Source organism: Podarcis gaigeae, assembly GCF_964106915.1.
Source record: "Podarcis gaigeae genome assembly, chromosome: 13".
Classification (NCBI taxonomy): Eukaryota; Metazoa; Chordata; class Lepidosauria; order Squamata; family Lacertidae; genus Podarcis; species Podarcis gaigeae.
Genome location: NC_139689.1, coordinates 15,053,167 through 15,077,744, shown reverse-complemented (window position 1 = coordinate 15,077,744; position 24,578 = coordinate 15,053,167). Strand labels below are relative to the sequence as shown.

Genomic DNA, 24,578 nt, shown 5'->3' with positions numbered 1-24,578 from the left:
CCCCTACCTGCCCCGCCCTCACTGAAACTCACAACAATATTTTTTCCTAATGAAAGGCTAAATGACACAGCAGAAGACCTTGAATGATTTAGGACAAATGGCACTCCTTGTAAGAACATGGTGTTTGAACAGTATATTCCTTTTGGAACCATGCAGAGCTACAGTACATTGAGATACCATTGAACAGTTTGTCTCTGAACTCAAACTCAAAGATAGTAATTGTGGAATTGGCTCTGCAGTGACATTTGAGGGGAATGATCACATTCTCCATCAAGTTATGGAGGCAGTCCATACTAAGAACATCACATTTAAAAAGGGTGAGATTCAGTCCAAACCTGAATCAGTGAAGTGCATGGGCCAGACAGTGACTGCAGCCATACAGCCAGAAGGGTAAGCTACTATGCAGGAAGTAATAAAACAAGATTTCCATCTTAAAGCAGGGGAAGCGCTCATGAAGCATGGATGGCCACAGTATCTGAGAGATGTGTCCTTGCTGCAAAAACCCTTTTAGCATGTAAATGACTCCTTCTGTTGTCTAGAAGTTAGGTACCTGTCGTCTGTGCTGGTCACAAGACCCGGAAAGCTGTCTGTGGACAAACGCAACCTCAGTCTGAAAAGCAAAGGTAAAGGAAAAGAACCCCTGGACAGTTATGTCCAGTCAAAGGCGACTATGGGGTTGCGGCGCTCGTCTCGCTTTCAGGCCGAGGGAGCGGCATTTGTCTGCAGACAGCTTTCCAGGTCATGTGGCCAGCATGACTAAACTGCTTCTGGCACAACAGAACACTGTGACAAAACCAGAGCACACGGAAACACTGTTTACCTTCCCACTGTAATGGTACCTATTTATCTACTTGTACTGGTGTGCTTTTGAACTGCTAGGTTGACAGAAGCTGGGGCAGAGCAACAGGAGCTCACTCTGTCATGGGGATTTGAACCGCCAACCTTCCAATCGGCAAGCCCAAGAGGCTCCGTGATTTAGACCACAGGCTCCCTCAGCCTGAAAGCGAGATGAGCACCGCAACCCCATAGTCCGCTTTGACTGGACTTAACCGCCCAGGGATCCTTTACCTTACCTTTACCTAGAAGTAAACTTTTATTTGGGAGACAGAGTGTCTCAAAGACAGAGTATCCTCTTGCAACTTATGACTCATCAGGACATTCAGATAACTAAAGCTAGAGCAAGAGGATTAATATGCAAGCTGGCATATCCAGTGATAATTAGAAGGTGGGTGGAAGTTGTTGCGCTTGTGCTAGGCTTGCTTTGAGTAATCAAAGGGAACCACATAAACCACAGGTGGTTCCTGAATTACCATGGAATATGTTGGGTATAGATGCACTTGAACATGGCTCTCCCCCTTTTCTTCTTGTGGTTGATGTTTTTCAATATTGAGAAACATCAAGTCTGCCTTGGAAGATGGCAGTAACTGTGACTGCTAAGTTTAAAGTCAGATTACCAGATATTTTTTTTCCAATGAATCCAGGGACACTTTTCAACTTCCTACTAGATAGATGGATTTTGTCAGGGGACGGATTTGTTAATCCGGGGACTGTCCCTGGGAAACGGGGACATCTGGTAACCTTAGTTTAAAGCTATGTTCATGGGTCATGGAATTCCTGGGATAGCTGTGTGTGATAATATGCCCTTCCCTAAGAGTGTCGACTGTTTGCTCATGATTGGGGTTTTGAACACGGCTTTAGAAGCTGTTCATCTGGTGGCAATTTCGTTTTTCAACAAAACCAAGCCAATGAGACTGCTAGAAACTTGAGATGGTGACGGGCCAGTCAAGTCCACCCAAGCTCTTCTCCTTACAAAGCATATTAAGGGAGTTCGCTTTATCCATCTACGCTACCCAATGCCATTTCTACCGCAAGAGTGTTTGCTGCCCATCCCAGCTACCTTTAAAAGGACCAGCTGCTGCCTTGCCCAGCCCCCTTCCTCCTTTTCCTCATGTAGAGGAGACTTACCCATTTCTCCCTTCCTTCCTCGGTTTAGAGGCTCTCTCTGGGGCTTGTAGTCGCCACCGGTTATCAGAGCCAGAAAGGAATTTAACTCCCAACAACAGTTGCCTCTAGGCTGAATTTTTTTTTGCTATTCTTTCAGTGAGTAGCAGGAGATTTACTAGATAACCCTTGTTCTTTGTCAGAACTTAGTGGAAACTGCTGGGTAGACAGCTAAAGGGCAACCCCTTTAAGAGGCATTGAGAAGTGGACCACCCCTAGTTTTAGCTTGGACTGGACTGGGCTGGGCTGGGCTGGGCTGGTCGCTTGGCCACCTCAAATTTCCAGCACTCCCAGTCACTTGCTTTTATACCATTCCTGGGCCCTTAATGCTGGATAATGTTCCCAAGGAATGTCCTGGAAGGTGTGCCAGGAAACCCAGCAAGATGGGCAGGGTATAAACAAAATTAGTAGTTGTATAGTCATTGTTGTAGTAGTCTTGGTTTCTGCCCTCATTTAGACCATTATATGGGCTACACAGCAACATTATGTTCATGTTTTAAGTATTTTTTAAGAAGTGCTTGTACTCAGAACCCTTTGCAGTTGTTTTCCAGGTGTGAATTTCTTTGGAAATTGGGCATATAGTTCTTGGGGAGTAGATAACAGCAATGTCAGTAAAGCCTGCCAAATGATAAACCTGAAGCAACAGAGCCTTGGAAGGTATTCTATTGTCGTTGTTGCTTGCAGGTTTTAAAGGGCCATTATTACCCTTTGCCTACATTTGCAGACCACCTGAATGAAGTTCACCAATCAAGGACCACCATCTGGGAACCCCTACTGGGGACCATTGTGTTTTTCTGTTCTGCCTTTAGCCAAAAGAACACAAATGCAACAGACAGCAACATTTCCACTGATGTGTTGTCTTTCCCAGTCCTAACTGGAGATGCCAGGAATTGAACCCAGAACCTTCTGCATGGAAGACACATGCTCTGCCACTGAACCACTGTCCTTTGTAGGGATGGGGAGAGACAGAGAAAAGCGGTGGGATTAAATTTGGATTGTGAGTGGAAGAAAATGAATTTTGAGCTGGGTAAGAGGCATGGAGAAGGAGAAAGCCCCAGTTTCCAGTTTTAAAGTAATCTTTTCTTTAAAGTTCTGGTATCTCAGTAAGATAACCAGATGAGAGTTTGGTAATGTCTCCCTGAAGCCATCCTGGTATGGCAACAATGCTTGCTCTCGCACAGAGATGAAGAAGCCGTAGAAAGCAAGAAAATGAACAGGGTGCCGCTAATGTTTCTTTGTCACTAGGTGGCAGCAGAAAGCAAGGATTGAATTCTGTGTTGGTTGGGGAATCATCAAGAATGTTGATCAGTATACAAATATGAACAGTTGCATTTCCACAAATAAGTGCTGTGCTTGGTTCATTTCATTCACAAAACCAGGTTTTTAAAACCAATTTCTCTATTTATGAAAACAAATGGACTGACATTTTTATTTTTATTTTTGCATGCCACATCAGAGACAATAAAGTCAAGACTGGAAGTGGGGGGTATATACATTTTTGACCAGGGGGGTGTTTTATCAGCCTAGGGGGCCACCGTTCCTTCTGTTCAAGCTTCCAGGGGCTCCTTGCCAGCAGTGGGCATAGCAACAAATAAAAATCTTATCTTTTTGTGTTGTAGGTTATTTTCTACACACTCGTTGTTGTTGTTTAGTCATTTAGTCGTGTCCGACTCTTCGTGACCCCATGGACCAGAGCACACCAGGCACTCCTGTCTTCCACCGCCTCCCGCAGTTTGGTCTGACTCATGTTTGTAGCTTCGAGAACACTGTCCAACCATCTCGTCCTCTGTCGTCCCCTTCTCCTTGTGCCCTCCATCTTTCCCAACATCAGGGTCTTTTCTAGGGACTCTTCTCTTCTCATGAGGTGGCCAAAGTATTGGAACTTCAGCTTCAGGATCTGTCCTTCCAGTGAGCACTCAGGGCTGATTTCCTTCAGAATGGATCTTCTTGCAGTCCATGGGACTCTCAAGAGTCTCCTCCAGCACCATAATTCAAAAGCATCAATTCTTCAGCGATCAGCCTTCTTTATGGTCCAGCTCTCACTTCCATACATCACTACTGGGAAAACCATAGCTTTAACTATGCAGACCTTTGTTGGCAAGGTGATGTCTCTGCTTTTTAAGATGCTGTCTAGGTTTGTCATTGCTTTTCTCCCAAGAAGCAGGAGTCTTTTACTTTTGTGACTGCTGTCGCCATCTGCAGTGGTCATGGAGCCCAAGAAAGTAAAATCTCTGACTGCCTCCATTTCTTCCCCTTCTGTTTGCCAGGAGGTGATGGGACCAGTGGCCATGATCTTAGGTTTTTTTATGCTGAGCTTAGACCATATTTTGCACTCTCCTCTTTCACCCTCATTAAGATGTTCTTTGATTCCTGCTCACTTTCTGCCATCAAAGGTTGTTGATATTTCTTCTTAATTCTGGCTTGGGCTTCATTCAGTCATACAAACACCCTTTCTTCCTACCAGAGAAGCAGCAGACATGATCAGAGCTTAAGGGCACATTCCAGCCATTCAGAATCATCTGGGCAAGCAAGGCCATGGAAAATTGTGGTTTCAGGAAAGTTCAGAGGGCTGCATTCAGCCCCTAAGCCTGAGGTCCCCATTCTCCTGTGTTAGCCCCAACCTTAATGAACTTATGGGTGTGCCTTTTTATACGACAAGTCAGCTTTGCTGTGTTTGGGGGCCCCATTTTCGTCCTGCTCAGGGGGACCCTTGATGTCTGCAGAAAATATTAAGTGGGATCAATGTGCTTGTTTAGAAAAGCATTCCAAGATTGCCCTTCACAGGACTGCACCAGTAGGACCCCAATAAGGATGGCCAGACAAACCAGCAGGCAGCTAGAGACCAGCATGGTGGGGTCTAAGAATCTACTGGGAGGGAAAAGAAAAGGGAGAAAAAGGGGAGAAGTTAAAGAGATGCCTATTTCTTAAGTGGGGGAGGGGGACAAGAACCCTTATTCACCTTATAGGAAATGTAGTGGCAGAATTTGGAGCATTTGTGGGAAGCCTCTATGGAAACAAAGTTAAATATGGTTGGACAAGACCTGATATAAACAGCTGCATTCCAGCTTGTCTGTGACAAGCAGACTGGTACTGTGCATTGTATATCTTTTGAATTATGAACCCCTCCTCCGGCTACACAAATTAAAGATAATCATCTCTGGCCTTGTCTCAGTGTCTCTAGGCAAAAGGACACCATGTGGTCCTGCAACGTGGCATTTCTCCTTCCCAGGAATATAGTTCCTTAAAACAAAGTCCTGGTTCTTTGGAATGGCCATCAGTCACTGGGACTTGCTTCTTCTCTTTGGCAACTTTGCGGAGCTTGACCTTTCAAATATCACCTCATTCTCTTGCCATTTATACTCAGTTTATACCTGACTCTGTTAAAATTAGTATCATTATCAAGACAACAAGCATATATCCACAAAATCTTCAGACTCGTTTTTGCAAAATAGCATCTGACTTATTATGGTGTGTGACATGTATGCACCTCGGTACAAGTCATAGGTAGGGATGGAGTGGCGATTGACTTCCAGTGAAGCCGCCATAGCAAAAAAGGAGTGCAAGGAAACCCTCTGGGGGGTTAAAGATTAAAGTGGTGTGTGACATGTATGCACAGTTACCTGGGTAAAACTCATAGGTAGGGATGGAGTGGCTTATACTACTGATTTTTGTTGTTCTGGGTATGATATGCAATACTACCTCTTCATTTCTATTTATCAGGACAGCTAAATGGAAATTCCATCTTACAAGTGTGATTCTCCTTCCAAGGGCTATTTTTCTTGAAAAAGAGGTGCTGGAACCTTCCATGACATAGCTGTCAACTTTCCCCTTTTCTTGCGAGGAATCCTATTCGGAATAAGGGAATTTCCGTTAAACAAAGGGAAAAGTTGACAGCTATGCACCACGAACACCCCCCTTGCTCTCTTATAATGGCAACAGCACCATCTGAGAGGTTCTAGGACTGAGTTCTGGTGAGTTCCACCTGGGGGAAAAGCCTGCCCTTGCCCACTCCACAAAGACACACAGAGAATTCATATTTCCATTTTTGGAGACATCATATATCTCACTGCAGAAAAAAATAGGACTCTCTTCTGGTCAAAGTTCAGGGGCTGCCAATGTGGTGCTCACAAAATATATTTAAGCAAGGGGGACCTCAGGGCAGGGCATTGACTAATATCAATGGGCCCTGCCAGAAATCTGGGGTTCTTAACAGCTGCCCAAGAATGACAGGGGCTGCCTCCAGCTTTAGAAAGGAGCGAGTCAAGTGGAAAACTTCTCGTACAGCTGCTTTCCAAGCATGGCACAATTGGAAGTGTTGGCGACACCTGAGACAAAGAGCTGCATCCCATCCCATGGCAGTGGGTTCATCAGCAGACTCAACTGTATGGATGACTCAAATGTTGGACTCCATCCCCTCCCCTTTTGTTGCTTAGGAACCTGCCTTAAACTGCAAGATTATCATCTTGCTTCCACCCCTTCCTCTGCTAAATAAACTTTTGTAATCACCCATCTCCCACCATTATGTTAAATTACCCACTGGTTTCCCCCCTTCTTCCTTTCAGGAAATCTGGGGGCTGGTTGACTGTTGGGATTGCCAAATGTTTTATAGTACACACACACACACACACACACACACACACACAAAATGCATCCTGCTGCAGCAAGTTATGATGAATCTTTTGCAAGCCAAGAGCCACATTCCTTTCGGCGCTACCTTTTGAGGTCCACATGCCAAACACAAGCAGGGCAGAGGTCAAAGTGTGTCAAGCAGCAAATGTAAATTTTACTAGGATATCTTCTGCATAGGCTCATGAACACTCCCTTCTATGTCGCATCCAGACAAGCAAGAGAATACCCTCCAACATGCTTCAGATGGAAATCAAGGTCCGTGCTTTTCAGGGCTGTACTCGTGCAAGTACATGTCTTTCAGAACCACACTCTCGCAGAAGCCAAAATGGGACATCCCAGGAGCCAATCAGAAGCCAGGATGGCTTCTGTAATACCGGGGTGTCCAGCTCAAAGCAGGACAGAGTATGCAAGAGGCGTTATCAAAGTTCAAGGATGCATTCAACCATGGCAAAAATAATGAGTATGTTTATGATTAGTATATTTGTTTGTATCCTGCATATCAGTTATTCAGCTGGTGTCATTTAATCAGCTGCATAAAATCCCAGGGACTAAATATCAAACTCCACGCAGACCCAACAGTCTCTGGCATCAAATATTACATTTCCAAACATCAGAAGCTTACAGTTCTACAAATGTTTGCCTGGCTAGGAAGATGGCGATTTTGAGTGTGTGATACCTGGGGGGTTCCATTTGGCTCCCAGTCCTGAGGTTCACCCACCTCCAGTTTTGAGGCTGACTTTCTTCATAAATAAGAAGTTAACGCCCAGAATGTACAAGATACTAAGATATTTGAGCGGGCAATATATAAATGCCACATCTTCTCCTACTCTGGGGAGGAGACATGGGTTTGGACATTCCCAAGTGCCAGATAGGGACGTGGGTGGCACTGTGGGTTCAACCACAGAGCCTAGGACTTGCCAATCAGAAGGTCAGCAGTTTGAATCCCCATGACGGGGTGAGCTCCTGTTGCTCAGTCCCTGCTCTGCCAACCTAGCAGTTCGAAAGCATGTCAAAGTGCAAGTAGATAAATAGGTACCGGTTTGGCGGGAAGGTAAACGGCGTTTCCATGCACTGCTCTGGTTTGCCAGAAGCGGCTTAGTCATGCTGGCCACATGACCCGGAAGCTGTACGCCGGGTCCCTCGGCCAATAAAGCGAGATGAGCACCGCAACCCCAGAGTCAGCCATGACTGGACCTAGTGGTCAAGGGTCCCTTTATCTTTACCTTTAAGTGCCAGATAAGAGAGGGATTATTAGCTCCCTGGTGCTGAGGTCTCCCCACCCCCAATTTGCCACTTCTGCACTGATCTCCTTCCTTTGCCATGTGTCCTTAGGAAATCCTCTCCACAAAATGTCCTGGGTATTGGCCTGGCCAGCTCTAATTGGTCCAAAACTATGTGATTTTGAGGACCTTATGGGGAGGCAAATTCCCCACATCAGCAAAGATTATGGTGAGTTAGGTGGACCGATGGTGAGTTAGGTGGACCGATGGCTTATCTCAGCACATGCTAAGTCATATTTGGACTAACATGAAGCAGGAAAGAAGAAAAGAAGGAAGGCCAGAGAGGAAGTACAGTGGTACCTCGGTTTAAGTACTTAATTCCTTCTGGAGGTCCGTTCTTAACCTGAAACTGTTCTTAAACTGAAGCACCACTTTAGCTAATGGGGTCTCCTGCTGCCGCTGTGCCACCAGAGCACGATTTCTGTTCTCATCCTGAAGCAAAGTTCTTAACCCAAGGTACTATTTCTGGGTTAGCAGAGTCTGTAACCGGAAGCGTATGTAACCTGAAGCGTATGTAACCTGAAGCGTATGTAACCCGAGGTACCACTGTAATGTACTTTACCAACCAGCAATTACCAAAAGAGAGGGAAGAATGGCTTGCCTTTCTATCCATCTCTCCCAATTGGTTCAGGTAGTATATTGCAAACCTTCTCAATTTACTCCCAACAGGAACATGAGCCAGTTTCCTGATGAAAACCACCCCCAACCCAAGCTGTGTTTTACAAAAACAAACAAAAAAAATCTGGTCACAGACAGTGTCTATTATGTTCATAATTTTGATTATTCCGGTTCTTGTGAAAAAAAAGTGTTTTTTTATGCAGGAGTTCATTAAAGATTTACCTAATTCTCTCTGAAAAGAACAAGCTTCTCTGATTTCCTGCTTTCACTCGTAAAGAGCTTCTGAGCTCTTCATAGGCAGAACGTAGGCACAGAGAAACACATTTTGCTTTTGATAGAATGAACTTTATTGAGAGAATAGCCATTGAGGGAAAGCAACAGAATGCGTAGTTAGAAGCTTGGTGTCATTGCCCTTAGAGCCACAGCTCCCAGCAAAGGGGAAATGACTATTAAACCAGGAAAAGCCAATGATTTGGATGCATTGCAGGGAGAAATGGCCAAAGAAGCATTCCGGCTTCAATGGGCAGAGCATGGCTTGCGTGGTTTTCTGCCTATCACAGCACCTTCTCCAGGTGAACGGGCTTCTTGTTTTCGCAGGTCACACGAACGCGTTTGGAGGTCTCTGTGCCTTTGTATTTGCAGTCCTTAGGAGGTTTACCATCGGTGTAGCTGCAGTCAATCATGGGGAAGTTCTGGTTGCTGTCATAGAATTTACCTTGCCATTGCTTCCCACCATTGCCACAGACCTGTAGGACAGACTCCTTGTCATGGTTGATGAAAGTATTCCTCGGTTTGCATCTACTTGGGTTCAGATTCCTCTTCACCATCATGAGGTTGCAGTAGGCACTGGGGTTGGAGGCTCGGGTCTGGGGATAATCAATGTGCTTGTTTTGAAAAGCTTCCCAAGATTGCCCTTCGCAGGACTGCACCAGGAGGATGCTGAGAAGGACGGCCAGACGAACCAGCAGGCAGCTAGAGACCAACATGGTGGTGTCTAAGACTCTTCTGGGAGGAAAAAGAAGAAGAAGAAAGGGGAAGAACATTAAAGAGATGCCTATTTCTTAAGTTATCTCATACACCTTGCAGGAAATACACCTATATAGGACATATCCTTATAGGAAATGTGGTGATTGAATATGGAGCCTTTGTGGGAAGCCTCTATTGAAACAAAGTTAAATATGATTGGCATGAATGGGAGGTCCTGCCCCAATTGACTTTATTCATATGGATAAATGACAAAATATATTTAAGCAAGGGGACCTCAGGGCAGGAATTAGTCAATGGACCCTGCCAGGAGTCTGGGATTCTTATTTTTTAATATACAGTGGTACCTCGGGTTACATATGCTTCAGGTTACATACGCTTCAGGTTACAGACTCCGCTAACCCAGAAATAATACCTCGGGTTAAGAATTTTGCTTCAGGGTGAGGACAGAAATTGGGCGGAGGTGGCGCAGTGGCAGCAGGAGGCCCCATTAGCTAAAGTGGTGCTTCAGGTTAAGAACAGTTTCAGGTTAAGAACGGACCTCTGGAACTAATTAAGTACCGTACTTAACCCGAGGTACCACTGTATATAAATGAATTTATTGGTTTTACATATAATACATTACGTAACATTGTAGCCTCTTTTTTTATCTCTTTGGCTCAACTGAGCCTAACGACTTCGCTCCATCCAATCTGATGGTTTCCAAAATTAAATTTTACATCTTTACATTTTGCTTCGTTTCCTATCCTTGTTACAGCATTACCTAAAATATTATATTGCTCAACCTGAACAGGTAGCAATTTCATCTTACAAATCTTCAGATAACCCTGCTAATGATGGGAATCTGGGGTTCTTAAGAGCTGCCCCAGGCGCGGGCACCAGCTGTGTTCACAGAGCAGCCTTCATTCAGATCCACAGCCGGGGCTTTAAGGAGACTGAGGGCTTAGCCACACTTTAATTTCCATGTATTGTGATGTATCACTAAAAAACGAGCCCTCCCTTGGATAGGAGTGGGTCAAGTGGAAAACCACTCGGACCTCTGCTTTCTAAGCATGGCACAATTGGAAGTGTTGGCAAGACCTGAGACAAACAACTGCATCCCATCCCCAGCAACAGAAACTCAGAGACTCAACTATGTGGATGACTCAAATATTGGACTCCATCCTCTCCTCCTTTGTTGCTTAAGAACCTACCTTAAACTGCATAACTATCAGAATCATCATCTTGCGTCCACCCCTCCACCTGTTAAATAAACCTTTGTAACCACCTATGTCCCACTATTATGTTTTCCCCCTTCTTCCTTTCAGGAAATCTGGGGGCTGGTTGACTGTTGTGATTGCCAAATGTTTTATAGTATACACACACACACACACACACACACACAAAATGCATCCTGCTGCAGCAAGTTATGATGAATCTTTTTCAAGCCAAGAGCCACATTCCTTTCGGCGCTACCTTTTGAGGTCCACATGCCAAACACAAGCAGGGCAGAGGTCAAAGTGTGTCAAGCAGCAAATGTAAATTTTACTAGGATATCTTCTGCATGGGTTCATGAACACTCCCTTCTATGTCGCATCCAGAGAAGCAAGAGAATACCCTCCAACATGCTTCAGATGGAAATCATGGTGCGTGTTTTTCAGGCCTGTACTCCTGAAAGTACATGTCTTTCAGGGCCACACTCTCACAGAAGCCAAAATGGGACATCCCAGGAGCCAATCAGAAGCCAGGATGGCTTCCGTAATACCGGGGTGTCCAGCTCAAAGCAGGACAGAGTATGCAAGAGGCATTATCAAAGGATGCATTCAACCCTGGCAAAAATAATGAGTATGATTATGATTAGTATATTTGTTTATATCCTGCATATCAGTTATTCAGCTGGTATCATTTCTTCAGCTGCATAAAATCCCAGGGACCAAATATCAAACTTCATTGCAGACCCAACAGTCTCTGGTATCAAATAGAGTGGTACCTCGGGTTACATACACTTCAGGTTACAGACGCTTCAGGTTACAGACTCCGCTAACCCAGAAATAGTACCTCGGGTTAAGAACTTTGCTTCAGGATGAGAACAGAAATCGTGCTCCGGCGGTGTAGTACCCTGCTTGTGGTTAACGCTTACCTGGAATGAAATATTCAATGCAGCAATAGAGAAATTAAAATAATAATTTATTTGTCAGACAAATAAATGAGAGACACAGTGGAATATGGTTACCAAAGCTCTGCCCACTCCAGCCCTGATGGCCAGCACTTATATTTCCTCAGCCCAGCCCCCTTGCTCCTCCTTTGGCTGCCTCTGTCCAATCAGCCTGGTTGAAATTCCTATTGGCTGTTTGCTAGAATCAATCATAAAAGATACACCCATTTCCTATTACCTTTTATGGGAGACAAAGAGCTATATTTCCTTCTATCTATAAATGGCAAACAAGTAGCCATATATCTTACATTTGCCTCAACAAGGCACCTTAATTACCAGATCACCTTTTGCCCTTCTTGCCCTATTGCCCTCCAAAACAGATTGTTAAAACAAATGCTCATTCTGTCTTAAACAGAGATCAGAGATCTTGGGTTCACATTCTCACACACCATCAATGAAATAAGAATCTAACATAAGAATCTAACATTTCTTACTTTCTAATTCCTTTGTATAATTACATTTAAGCCAACAAATCTTATACATTAAAATAGATCCTTTTTAAAGTAAAACTTCTTCAGTTTACACCCCCCTTTCCTGGCCAGCTGCTTTTCCCATTAGCTCTTGCCCTTTAACCTTAAGAAAATGTGGCTCAAGTCTCTAATGGGAGACACGTGGTATTATATTTTGTTAAACAATGAATACTACTATTTACCAACTCTTAATTAGTGCTTTTGCAGCTTGATTGTATTCTGTAGGGTCAGTAACCTAGTAACCTTTGCTCCCAGCCTGCAATTCCCTTTTTACAACTTTGAGAATTTTGGCTCCTGCTATAAATAAATCAGGGGGGCCTTTGTCCAGGAGGATAAACATCTGCCAAAGTCTTTTAGCCAGCTGGTCTTCTGCCTGGTATAAAAACACACAAGCATCTGCAAATACATATTTTTTAAAGCTCATTTTAAAATACAAGTCTTGATCAGATGCCTCAGTGGCACAGCGGCAGCAGAAGGCCTCATTAGCTAAAGTGGTGCTTCAGGTTAAGAACAGTTTCAGGTTAAGAATGGACCTCTGGAACGAATTAAGTACTTAACCCGAGGTGCCACTGTATTAGATTTCCAAACATCAGAAACTTACAGTTCTACAAATGTTTGCCTGGCTAGGAAGATGGTAATTTTGAGTGAGAGAGACCTGGGGGGGGGGGGGACATTTAAGTGGTCCAAAACTATGTGATTTTGAGGACATTATAGGGAGGCAAATTCCCCACATCAGCGAACATAATGGTGAGCTAGGTGGACCAAGGGCTTATCTCAGCACATGCTAAGTCATATTTGGATAACATGAAGCAGGAAAGAAGAAAAGAAGGAAGGCCGGAGAGGAAGTAATGTGCTTTATCAACCAGTAGTTACCAAAAGAGAGGGAAGAATGGGTTGCCTTTCTTTCTGTCCTGGGGGACAGGAGGCAGGCAGGTGTGGAGGATTCCCTGGTCCTGAATGGGGTAACTGTGCCCCTGAAGGACCAGGTGCACAGCCTGGGAGTCATTTTGGACTCACAGCTGTCCATGGAGGCACAGGTCAAATCTGTGTCCAGGGCAGCTGTTTACCAGCTCCATCTGGTACGTAGGCTGAGACCCTATCTGCCTGCGGACTGCCTTGCAAGAGTGGTGCATGCTCTGGTTATCTCCCGCTTGGACTACTGCAATGCGCTCTACGTGGGGCTACCTTTGAAGGTGACCCGGAAACTACAACTAATCCAGAATGCGGCAGCTAGACTGGTGACTGGGAGTGGCCGCGGAGACCATATAACACCAGTCTTGAAAACCTACATTGGCTCCCAGTTTCCGAGCACAATTCAAAGTGTTGGTGCTGGCCTTTAAAGCCCTAAACGGCCTCAGTCCAGTATATCTGAAGGAGCGTCTCCACCCCCATCGTTCTACCTCCACTGAGGTCCAGCACCGAGGACCTTCTGGCGGTTCCCTCACTGCGAGAAGCCAAGTCAGAGAGCCTTCTCGGTAGTGGGGCCCTCCCTGTGGAATGCCCTCCCACCAGATGTCAAAGAGAACAACAACTACCAGACTTTTAGAAGACATCTGAAGACAGCCCTGTTAAGGGAAGCTTTTAATGTTTGATGTATTTTACAGTATTTTAATATTTTTTTGGAAGCTGCCCAGAGTGGCTGGGGAAGCCCAGCCAAATGGGCAGGGTATAAATAATAAATTATTATTATTATTATTATTATTATTATTATTATTATTATTATTATTATCCATCACCCCGTGATTGGTTCAGGTAGCATATTGCAAGCCTTGTCGCTTTACTCCCAAAAGGAACATGAGCAACTTTCCTGATGAAAAGCACCCCCCAACCCAAGCTGTGTTTTACAAAACAAAACAAAAAAGAATATCTGTTCACAGACAATGTCTATTATGTTCATCATTTTGTATATTCCGGTTCTTGTGGAAAGAAAGTGTTTTGTTATGCAGGAGTTCGTTAAAGATTTGCCTAATTCTCTCTGAAAAGAACAAGTTTCTCTGATTTCCTGCTTTCACTCATAAAGAGTTTCTGAGCTCTTCATAGGCAGAACGTAGGCACAGACACACACATTTTGCTTTTGATAGAATGAGCTTTATTGAGAGAATAGCCATTGAGAGAAAGCAACAGAATGCTTAGTTAGAAGCCCGGTGTTATTCCCTTCACCTCTGCCTACCAAGGAGATGGGGGGACAGGCCCCCCTTTCCTCAAGGGCTGTGCTTCTTTATTTGTGAAGGATCTCATTTCAGATTCCTCTGGGTGCAAATCAGCTGCTTAGAGGAGCTTAGAGGAGCTAGAACCCCAAATGCGAATGAATGAATGAATTATTGTATCCTGCTCATCTGGACTGGGTTGCACCAACAGAATATACAAAAACACAACTTACCCAAGTTCAATCCGGTCTTGAGTTATGCGTGCGACTTTTCGAAGAGGCAAGTCTGTCCTTCAAGCTGCTGCTGCCCAAAGCTTAAAAGGGGCAGGGCACGGGGAAAAGAAGAAATGAACTTCAAGCCACTTGCCCAATAGGAGTTTACCAGAGAATAAAAAAAAGGAATCTGAAATGTTTGAAATTTAACCAACAATTATGCAACATGGATCTGTAAAAAAGGAAGAAGAATGTAACACTGATAAGAAAGGGGTGTGGTGGTAAAATGAACAGGGGGCAATGTTTGCCTACACCTGCTGATTTCTGTATATCACTCCAGATATGCACCAGAGCAAGCCAAGGTCATTGTTTCACTAGCCAAGCTGACAAGCTTCCAGAACTTGTTGCCAGTTCATTTCCAGGCCCAAGTCGAGGTTCCCACATTAGTTTTTTGTGGGGAGGTGGGGGCTTTTGCAGCCATTACTGTGCCCTTGGTTGCCACCGCCTTTCTGAGCCCAATTTAAAGTGCTGTTTTTAATCTTTAAAGCCCTAAATGACTTTGACTCAAGGTGTGGAGAACTGATGCTACTCAGTGGTCACAAAATGCTAATTAATGCGGTGAAATGGTAAACCGGGGGGAAGCAAATGCAATGGAGTCTCCTGGATGAGGCCATGCCTGGCTAACTGGCTGCCGGAAAACCTTAACCAAAGCCCTCTTCATGAAACATTCTGTTGCAGGACCCACTCATTTCAATTCTTTTTCAAAACACGATCCTGCCATTTCATTGACTTGTATTCTTTTGCACTTCACCAAAGGTGTAAGCAATCTTAAATGTCTCTTTTTGGACAGAAAGGATGGTGTAGACGTTATTCAAATGCACAAATGATTAACAAGGCAAATAGTGAACCCTGTCACCATTGCAATGAAATATGACCCCACCACAAATAAATTCACACTTACATCTTAAGAAAAGTTTTATTAGCATTTATCTTCTACACTTGCAGTTATTGAGGCACATGCAGAGCAAATATACTGTATGGATAACAAAGTTTGATTTCAAAGGGTACATCCATACTATGCCCTTATAAGGGCCGTGTTTCGAGGCTATAGTTCCCCCCTCAAAGGTTCTTGGGAATTGTAGTTTGGGGAAAATTTAGGGAGTTTTTGGCAGTCCTTCTCACACAACTACAGTTCCCAGGGTTCTCTGGAGACAGCAAGGAAAGCTCTTTATATAACATAAAGTATGACTTTTCTGTTATGGGACAATGGCCTTGGGTGAAGCATGATATGTGTCCGTTGTCTTGGGAGGCCTGGTCCTTTAATAAAAGAAAGCCCCCAAGATGTCCTGGAGATCAGAGAAGATCTACTGGGGAGTCTCCTTCCTTTGCATCCCAAGTATCTCCCAAGCACAGTTGAATCCAGGCCCTTGCTACAGTTCATGTTTGCAGATGTAGGCGTTCAGTTTGTGGCACTTTGCATCATTCCACTTGGTGAATTCTAAGAGCAAAAGAAAAGTCCAACAGTTGACAGATTTCTCTCCCTTGTGTGGATGATCTTGTACAAATCCACTACTAACATACTAATATGGTGTCAATGACTAGTTACCCAAAAGCAGGAACACAGCAGCCGCTCTCCCCTCTTGCATGTTACAGCAACTGATACTGAAAAGCATAGGTTAAAGGTAAGGGCAAAGGACCCCTGGACAGTTAAGTCCAGTCAAAGGTGACCATGGGGTTGTGGCGCTCATTTCACTTTCAGACCAAGGGAGTTGGCGTTTGTCCACAGATGGCTTTCCGGGTCATGTGGCCAGCATGACTACACCGCTTCTGGCACAATGGAACATCGTGACGGAAACCAGAACGCACTGAAATGCTGTTTACCTTCCCGCTGTAGCGGTACCTATTTATCTACTTGCACTGCTGTGCTTTTAAACTGCTAGGTTGACAGGAGCTGGGGCAGAGCAGTGGCAGCTCACTCTGTCATGGGGATTTGAACCGCCAACCTTCCAATCGGCAAGCCCAAGAGTCTCAGTGGTTTAGACCACAGCACCACCCGCGTCCCTATTGAAAAGCATACTGCTTCCCTAGCCATGGAGGAAGAGTACAGCCATTGTGGCTAATAGCCATTGACAGCTTCATCCTCCATGAATTTGTCAAGACTTTCTTCTATTAAAGTCACCCCCTTGGCATTGGCCTATGACAAAGCGGGGTGCATTTGTCTCCCTCATTACTGACTTTCAGAAGGAATTTTAAAACATCCCTGTTTACCCAGGCATTTGATAACAGAAAGGTACTATTCCTTTCAAATGTGGAACCACTGGTTAAGAGACTTTTAAAAAACTGTTTTAGAAGGTTTTAAACTATTTTTATAATGTTTAGAAATATTATTAAAGTGTTTGCCACCCTGGGCTCCTTTGGGAAGCAGGGTGAGATATAAATTGAAACAATATGTAATAATAATCCGTTAATGTTATTGTCATTCTTTACGTTTCTTAGTCATTTGTACAAACATCTCAAAACAACTTACAAAACATAGTAAAAGACACAACATATAAAAAGCTAAATAATTGAAAGCAATGTGCAATTGGTGAAATACACCGATAGAAGTATCCTGTCACTGAAGACTATTGAACAGGCCCTTGACAACAACGTGCGAAGTTAATATAACTGAAAAGAGAAGTCTTTGATTCTGGATGGTACTAAATCATTTATTTACCTGCACGTTCACTGCGAACTCTTTCCTCAGGATGGCATCTTCTTTCACGGGCACTTCCCACAGGGGCTCCTACTGCTATTTGCTCAAGTGCGCCATCACCAGGAACAACTTCCTCTTTCACGGAATGCCTCAGCTCAACACAATACTCGTCCTTCCCCAAATTGTTGGGTGCCCCCGGCATCCATGCTTTGTAGTTGTAGGTAGACTCATCTGACCACCTCCATTTCCCACTCTGTAGTGACGAGAGAAAGCAACTAAGGCATGGGTAGGCAACCTAAGGCCCAGGGGCCAGATGCGGCCCAATCGCCTTCTCAATTCGGCCCACAGACAGTCCGGGAATCAGCATGTTTTTACATGAGTAGAATGCATTCTTTTATTTAAAATGCATCTCTGGGTTATTTTGGGACCTGCCTGGTGTTTTTACATAAGTAGAATGCATCCTTTTATTTAAAATGCATCTCTGGGTTATTTGTGGGGCATAGGAACTCATTCATTCCTCCACCCCCCCCAAAAAATATAGTCTGCCCCCCACAAGGTCTAAGGGACAGTGAACCGGCCCCCTGCTGAAAAAGTTTGCTGACCCCTGAACTAAGGGGACAACCCAGACAAGAATTTCAAAAAGAATGGGGGAAATGCTTTACCAAATACTTTACCAAACAGTGCCCCAAAATATATACCTGGACTTCTTTTGATTAATTTCTACAGGAGACTTTGTGGGGGGTTTTAAGTCATAACTAGGAAAAATTGTAATAATCACATATAAAAGAAACAGTACACAAGAAGTAAATAAGGAGGCCATTTACAGGATAAGGGAAGTCCTTTATTTTTATGTTTGTTTTCTTTATGTAAGGGGATAGGAGTTTAATTTTGATAATTAAATTGTCAATGGTGGTGGGTTTGTTTATATGTATGAGTTATGTTGTAAATAAATTATTAATATTTTAAAAAAAACCGCATAAAAAGTAGGAGGTGAAGGGATACTGGTTCTCCTATTACCTCAGTTAATGGGGCCTACATCCTGGAGCCTATCAAACCAGAAACAGCCCATCAACCATTAAATAATGGTTGTACACCATGGTAGTCTACATAGCACTGCAAAACTGGATGACCTGTTCCATAACTAGGATGTCTACAGCCCTAAATTGATTGGGCAGGCCTTACAAATCCACTATTAACATCCAATGTGACCTCTATGAAAGACAGGGAGCAGCCTCCGAAATTCACAGCTGAGAGGAAGACGTTAGGGATGCAATGGCACTCCATGTGAACAATGTTTGTTAGAAGGTGCCTTTCCCACGAAGAACATTAGCAGAGCAGAAATGTAGCGGTTTCCAGATACTCACATGCCGGATGTCATGCAAACCAATCCAGACATTGCTGATGTCAGTCTGGTAAGCAGCGATGTGATTGGCTACCACGAGGGTCTCTGCGGGGGTAAGGAGGGAAGCAAGGTGGACCCCACGCCTGTAACTCTGGCACTCAATCTAGACAAGGACAAGAACAAAGGCTGGTTTTTTCCACATTCCACTACTCTTTCCTGAGACATCCTGTGGCATAAAGCAAGAAGAATTGTGATGAACAAGGAACTTTTCTTTTTCTTTTCTTTTCTTGCATTTTTTAAATTTGATTTTATAACACACAGCTATGATTAAAAGATTCCTCCCAATCTATGAACTTCCCACCTTCTGCTCCAAGGGTTCTGTTGTCGTTTTTAGCTCCATTATCTCCATAGTACCCATTACATTACAAGTGCTATTGCAATCCTGCTGATGTTTTCATTAGTTTACAGTGGTCCCCAAGATAAATTATAATTTTTTCCATTCCTTATTAAAGTTATGGTCTTCTTGGCTTTGAGCGTTCTGGTCGATTTTGCCATTTCGGCATAGTAAAACAATTTAATTTGCCATTCTTCTCTTGTAGGGACTTTATCTTCTATCCATCTCTGGGCTAACAGAATCCATGCTGCTGTCGGAACAAGGAAATTTTCAGGGTTGAGAACCTCAGGCCCAGCAGCAGCACCTCGTTAAAACAAAACAAAGGGATAATACAGCGGTACCTCTGGTTACGAACTTAATTCGTTCCAGAGGTCTGTACTTAACCTGAAACCATTCATAAGCTGAGGTACCACTTTAGCAAATGGGGCCTCCCAATGCCGCTGCACCACCGCTGCAAGATTTCTGTTCTCATCCTGAGGTAAAGTTCTTAACCCGAGGTACCACTTCCGGGCTAGCGGCTTCTGTAACCGGAAGTGTTTGTAACCCGAGGTGTTTGTAACCCAAGGTACCACTGTAATTCTTTCCTGTCTTTAGCTAGCTGTTTCCTGGCTGTCTCCTAGGATTCTTCCGGCTGCCATAAGAATGGAGAACCATGAAAAGCAACATTGAACCTCCTTTTGGACCTCCATATTTTGAGAGCCATTTACCTAACTTAGGCAAAACCAGCTGGCCACTTACCTCTGCCTCATGCCAGGTCATCTGAGTCTCAAAATAGCCATAGCAATTGCCCTGGTATTGCAGCCACTCTCTGGCACAGGTGTCAGCTTTCACTGCTCAGGAGAGAGACAAGAAAAACAGGAATGATTGTGAGGAGTGAGACAAGGACGGAGAGAAGTTTGCTTTCCAAACCACAGGCACTCAGCGCCCCTTGCTTCTTTAATTGGCACTAGGGGCACTGCTAGGAGGGGTGACCCGGGGGGGAGAACAAAGGTATTTCATGGGGGGTATTTCCTGCAAACAGCAAGGACCCTGATACAATTCATACTTCTTCTTTTTTGAAGAGGCCCAAGGAGAGTCTGACATCTTTTGGCTCTGAGGAAGTGTCCCATCACAAGAGAACTTCCACTCTGTTGGCAGGAGAAACTCACCTTCCACTAAGGGACTTGAAACCAGGAAGCCAGCCAGAAAGACACTAAGATAAGCAACAGACTTCATGTCCTTTATTCACCTGTGAATATACACATAGAGATGGCAGCAGCAGAGCAAAGACAGGGTCAGCATCAAGGATTAGTATGGTAGGGCATTTGGAGTATAGGGCCTTATACCGAGTCAGTATCTGGCTCAGTACAGGGAGGATATTAGCCATGCTTGCTGGGGCTGATGGAAGCTGTAGTCCAACAATATCTGGAGGGCCACAGTGTTTTCATTTGTAGTCTGAACTGGCTGACAGTAACTCTCCAGGGTTTCGGGCAGGTGATATTCCCAGGTCTACCCAGAGACACTGGGGACTGAACCAAACTGACAACGCACCTTGAACTTGTTGCATTCAGGAGGTAGACCCACTGAAGGAAAGGGGACCATGGAAGGTGTCTTGCCCAAGGGCCCTGGGGCTGACACTGGCAGAAAAACCACGAAGCTGGATATCAGGGAGATGCTGATACCATGAGTATCCATAATCAAATTCAAACCTGCAGTGGGTATCTAATAACCTGGGGTTACTGGGTTCAGTTTCTAGGGTTCTAAGCTGTGAACCAGGCAAAAAGATACTGTTCTGTTAACCAAGGGGGAGAGACTTGACTGCTTAGCTGCTCACCTGAGTCCTTCTGCTGCTGAGGGAGATATGCTGGGGCTGTCTGCTAAGTCTGAGGTTCTTGGATGGTTTCCTGGCCATGCATGGCTTTAATATAGAGCTCAGGTGAACATGATGAAATATTAAAAGGTAACAGCTTTAAGGAAATGTCTTGATACGCTATTGGCAACATTGCATAACAGGGGGCCCAGCCAGCAGAAAATGATTTTTATCACGATCCCATTCACAAATTATGAGTTGATGGGCCAAAATATGCCCTCTAGTTGACTGTTCTTCCCCTAGGAATGGGGCTTCCCTTTTTCTGCATCATTTCTGATGTAGAATTTCAGTGAGAATGGATTTGGCATGTCTTATTGTGTTAGAAGGCTGGGGATGGGGGGGGCAGGGGTGTTTCTTCCTGCTGAACTTTTCATTAGCAGTCTGCAGCCTCCCTAGGTGCCCACCATGGACACAATCTGTGCTGTGCAAGCCCTGTTGAAATGCACAGCAAAACCACAGTTCCAGGGTGACCTTTTCACTAGAAAGGGGAAGAATTGGTATTCCACGGAGTGCAAATTTGTAGACTTCTGCTTTCAAATAATGCTGCCCAGCAGCAATGTAAATGAACTGGGAAATGACAGTGGGAACTAGTGCTGACTCGATCACTTGCTGTTTCTGGGTGTCATGTGGGGCCATAGAACAGATTCTGACTTTAACCAAATCCTGCAAGCAATTATTCCTAGTACTCTCAATAGACTACAATTCCCACGATGATTTGGCAGATATTATGATTGTGAGGGTGATATGAAGTGGATATCCATTTGTGCTGCAGACATGCTCGTCCTCTCAGCCCAAATTGTCCCCCAATATGGTGTGAAGATAAATGAACCCCATGTGCAAATTGGACAGATTCCTGAAAAAAGAGAAGGATGCAAATTTATCTATCCCTTCAAATTCTGCCACATGATTCTCTCATATATATATATATATATATATATATATATATATATATATATAATTTTCTGTTTTACAATTTAAAATATTCATTTAAACAACCTTAAAATATCAATGATGTCCCTTCTTCTCTTTCCATGGTTCATTTCGCAAAACATAAATCCCTGCATATTATATATGAATTAAACCATTCAGTATTCCATTATTACTTCCATCGAAACTTATTTATACTGTTGAATTCATCTTAATGCTTCCAGCGTTTTCAAGTGTACACAATTTCCCCCCTATATTCAATAAACTTTTTCCAATATTCTTTAAACTAATGTTCTTCTTGTTCTCTTATTCTATAAGTTAAATCCGCAAGCTGCGCATATTCCATCAGTTTAAGTTTCCATTCTTCTTTGGTTGGGACCTCACTCATTTTCCATTTTGGGGCTAACAAAACATGGGCCATTGTAGTGGCATACATAAATAATCTTTTTTGACACCTGGGAATTTCCATCTGAATTATCCCCAGCAAAAAGGACTCTGTTTGGGGTGGGGAGTACTTTTAAACATTTTCATTATGAATTGTTTCCCAATACTCTTCTACCCTTTTACAGGTCCACCATATATGAAAGAACATACCCTCAGCCTCATTGCATCTCCAGCACTTATCTTGTCTTATACATCTTAGCAAGTCTACTTGGAGTTTTCCATTTTTGGGCTAACAAAGCACAGGCCGTTGTAGTGGCATACATAAATAACCTTTTAAATAAATAACCTGCCACATGATTCTCCACCCCTCTACTTCCTCAATAATCAGTCAGCGTTCCTTGACCACTGAGCATACTCTGTCTTCAATGGGATGTTTTGGGGGATTTCCCTTCCGCAGGGATATTTTCCTTTTAAAATAATGTCAGTCTTGGGGTTTCCCTGAGCCAGTTAATACTTCCCTCTTGTGCATAGATGGTGCCATAATGATCAGCACTCACACAACTGAGGTTGCTATTAGCACTGGGAGTGGCATGCCCCAAATTAACCCAGTGACAACTGGATCTGGGTTTTCATTGGGTCACTTTCTCAGTCTGGGGTTGCACTCTTGTAAAAAGGTAAAGGTAAAAGACCCCTGACAGTTAAGTCCAGTCGCGAACGACTCTGGGGTCATCTCGCTTTACTGACCAAGGGAGCCGACGTTTGTCCACAGACAGTTTTCCAGGTCATGTGGCCAGCATGACTAAGCCGCTTCTGGTGAAACCAGAGCAGCGCACGGAAACGCCATTTACCTACCTGCCGGAGCGGTATCTATTTATCTCCTTGCACTTTGACGTGCTTTCAAACTGCTGGGTGGGCAGAAGCTAGGGCCGAGCAACGGGAGCTCACCTCGTCGTGGGGATTCGAACCGCCAACCTTCCGATCAGCAAGCCCTAGGCTCTGTGTTTTCGACCCCAGCGCCACCCATGTCCCGCACTCTTGTACTTGGTGACTATTTGCTAACAGGGGCAAAGGGTGTGTGTGAATCAACAAGGTAGAGTGTCCAAATGGACAAATGTCATGGCTGTACTCGTGTGCAAACTCACACTCACTCTACAAAAGCCCGTGGTAAAATACAAATCTTATTTGTTTTAGTTCAATTCTTTCACCTGTAGCCTGAATCAAGATCATGGGTTTTCACTCCACTGAAGGTGTTAATTGGCTTACCAATGTCAGGATGTTTGTGTTATCATCAACACTGCTTTGTACTTATTTTACACACACACACACACACACACACACACACTATATATATATATATATATATATATATGCTTTCGTAGATTTTCACGGGTACAGGAATGCAGGTTTTGGTGTCCTCGGGTATAGGGGCGAGCTGTGGTTTTGTGGCTTGTGTCAGCCAGATCTGTGTAGGGATTGCAGGGGGGTGCAGCATTCCAACACATGAAAGAAACAGGACACGAAATTAATTTTGCAGATTCCAAATTGCTCTTTAACACGGAACATCACCACAAGAGAATAATCATGGAAGCCATCGAGATAGAGAAACACCCTCACAACATGAACAAGCGTGACGACACATCCCGCTTGCCAGACATCTGGAAATTAGCCCTCCCCACAAAAACTGACACCAGATCCAGAGGCACACAGAACGCCAACACCAATCAACCACACCAGACCCAAACCCAGACCCTCTCCACAGATGAATTACTGACACCATCCAGTAGCCAATCCATGGTGGCACCTCCGGATGCTGCACCCCCCTGCAATCCCTACACAGATCTGGCTGACACAAGCCACAAAACCACAGCTCGCCCCTATACACGAAGCCAAGCCAAAGCACAACTAAGTGCAATACAACCATCTTCTCAGGAAAACTCTTCACAAAGTTCAAGAGGTCAAGACACAAAGACTTTAGCAACTAATCCACACCTAATGACCCACCTAAGTGGTACTCAGGATATCACTCAAGAAATCACTCAAGGTATCTCTCAAGTAATTAAGGAACAAAAGAAGAAAAGGCACACTAGCCTGGGAACTTCCTCTCTGCCCAGAACATTGGAGGCTAGACACCACACCCCCTCTACAGTATTTATAGGAACTCAAACATTGAGATCCCGCTCTGTTCCAGTAACAAGAAGCCGAAAGCACCAGCCTGAAGATGACGAGTGAGACCTCGTCGAAACGTCGCCTAGACACCCCAACTTTTACACGGGAAGACACCCGAGGACACCAAAACCTGCATATATATATATATATATATATATATATATGCTTTCGTAGATTTTCACGGGTACAGGAATGCAGGTTTTGGTGTCCTCGGGTGTCTTCCCGTGTAAAAGTTGGGGTGTCTAGGCGACGTTTCGACGAGGTCTCACTCGTCATCTTCAGGCTG

At 44.2% G+C, this 24,578-nt stretch overlaps 2 protein-coding genes across 3 annotated transcripts; both read right to left on the bottom strand.

Annotated features, from left to right (window-relative positions):
• Window positions 1-8,857: 8,857 nt before the first annotated feature.
• LOC310830905 (ribonuclease pancreatic-like) lies at window positions 8,858-14,694 on the bottom strand. Of its 2 annotated transcripts, none has more exons than XM_083710735.1 (2): window positions 14,557-14,694; window positions 8,858-9,533 (listed from the first exon to the last, which is right to left on the bottom strand). In XM_083710735.1, exon 2 carries the CDS (start codon window positions 9,512-9,514, stop codon window positions 9,083-9,085), a length of 432 nt encoding a protein of 143 aa, XP_083566861.1. In that variant the 5' UTR covers window positions 9,515-9,533; window positions 14,557-14,694; the 3' UTR covers window positions 8,858-9,082. The 2 variants fall into 2 exon arrangements, with proteins under 2 accessions (XP_083566861.1, XP_083566862.1); XM_083710736.1 differs by having other exon boundaries at window positions 8,858-9,530; window positions 14,557-14,666.
• A 1,185-nt stretch (window positions 14,695-15,879) lies between these two features.
• LOC310829300 (C-type lectin BfL-2-like) lies at window positions 15,880-19,792 on the bottom strand. The gene is made up of 4 exons (XM_083707608.1): window positions 19,705-19,792; window positions 18,595-18,735; window positions 17,252-17,483; window positions 15,880-16,033 (listed from the first exon to the last, which is right to left on the bottom strand). Exons 1-4 carry the CDS (start codon window positions 19,723-19,725, stop codon window positions 15,966-15,968), a joined length of 462 nt encoding a protein of 153 aa, XP_083563734.1. The 5' UTR covers window positions 19,726-19,792; the 3' UTR covers window positions 15,880-15,965.
• Between the last annotated feature and the right edge of the window lie 4,786 nt (window positions 19,793-24,578).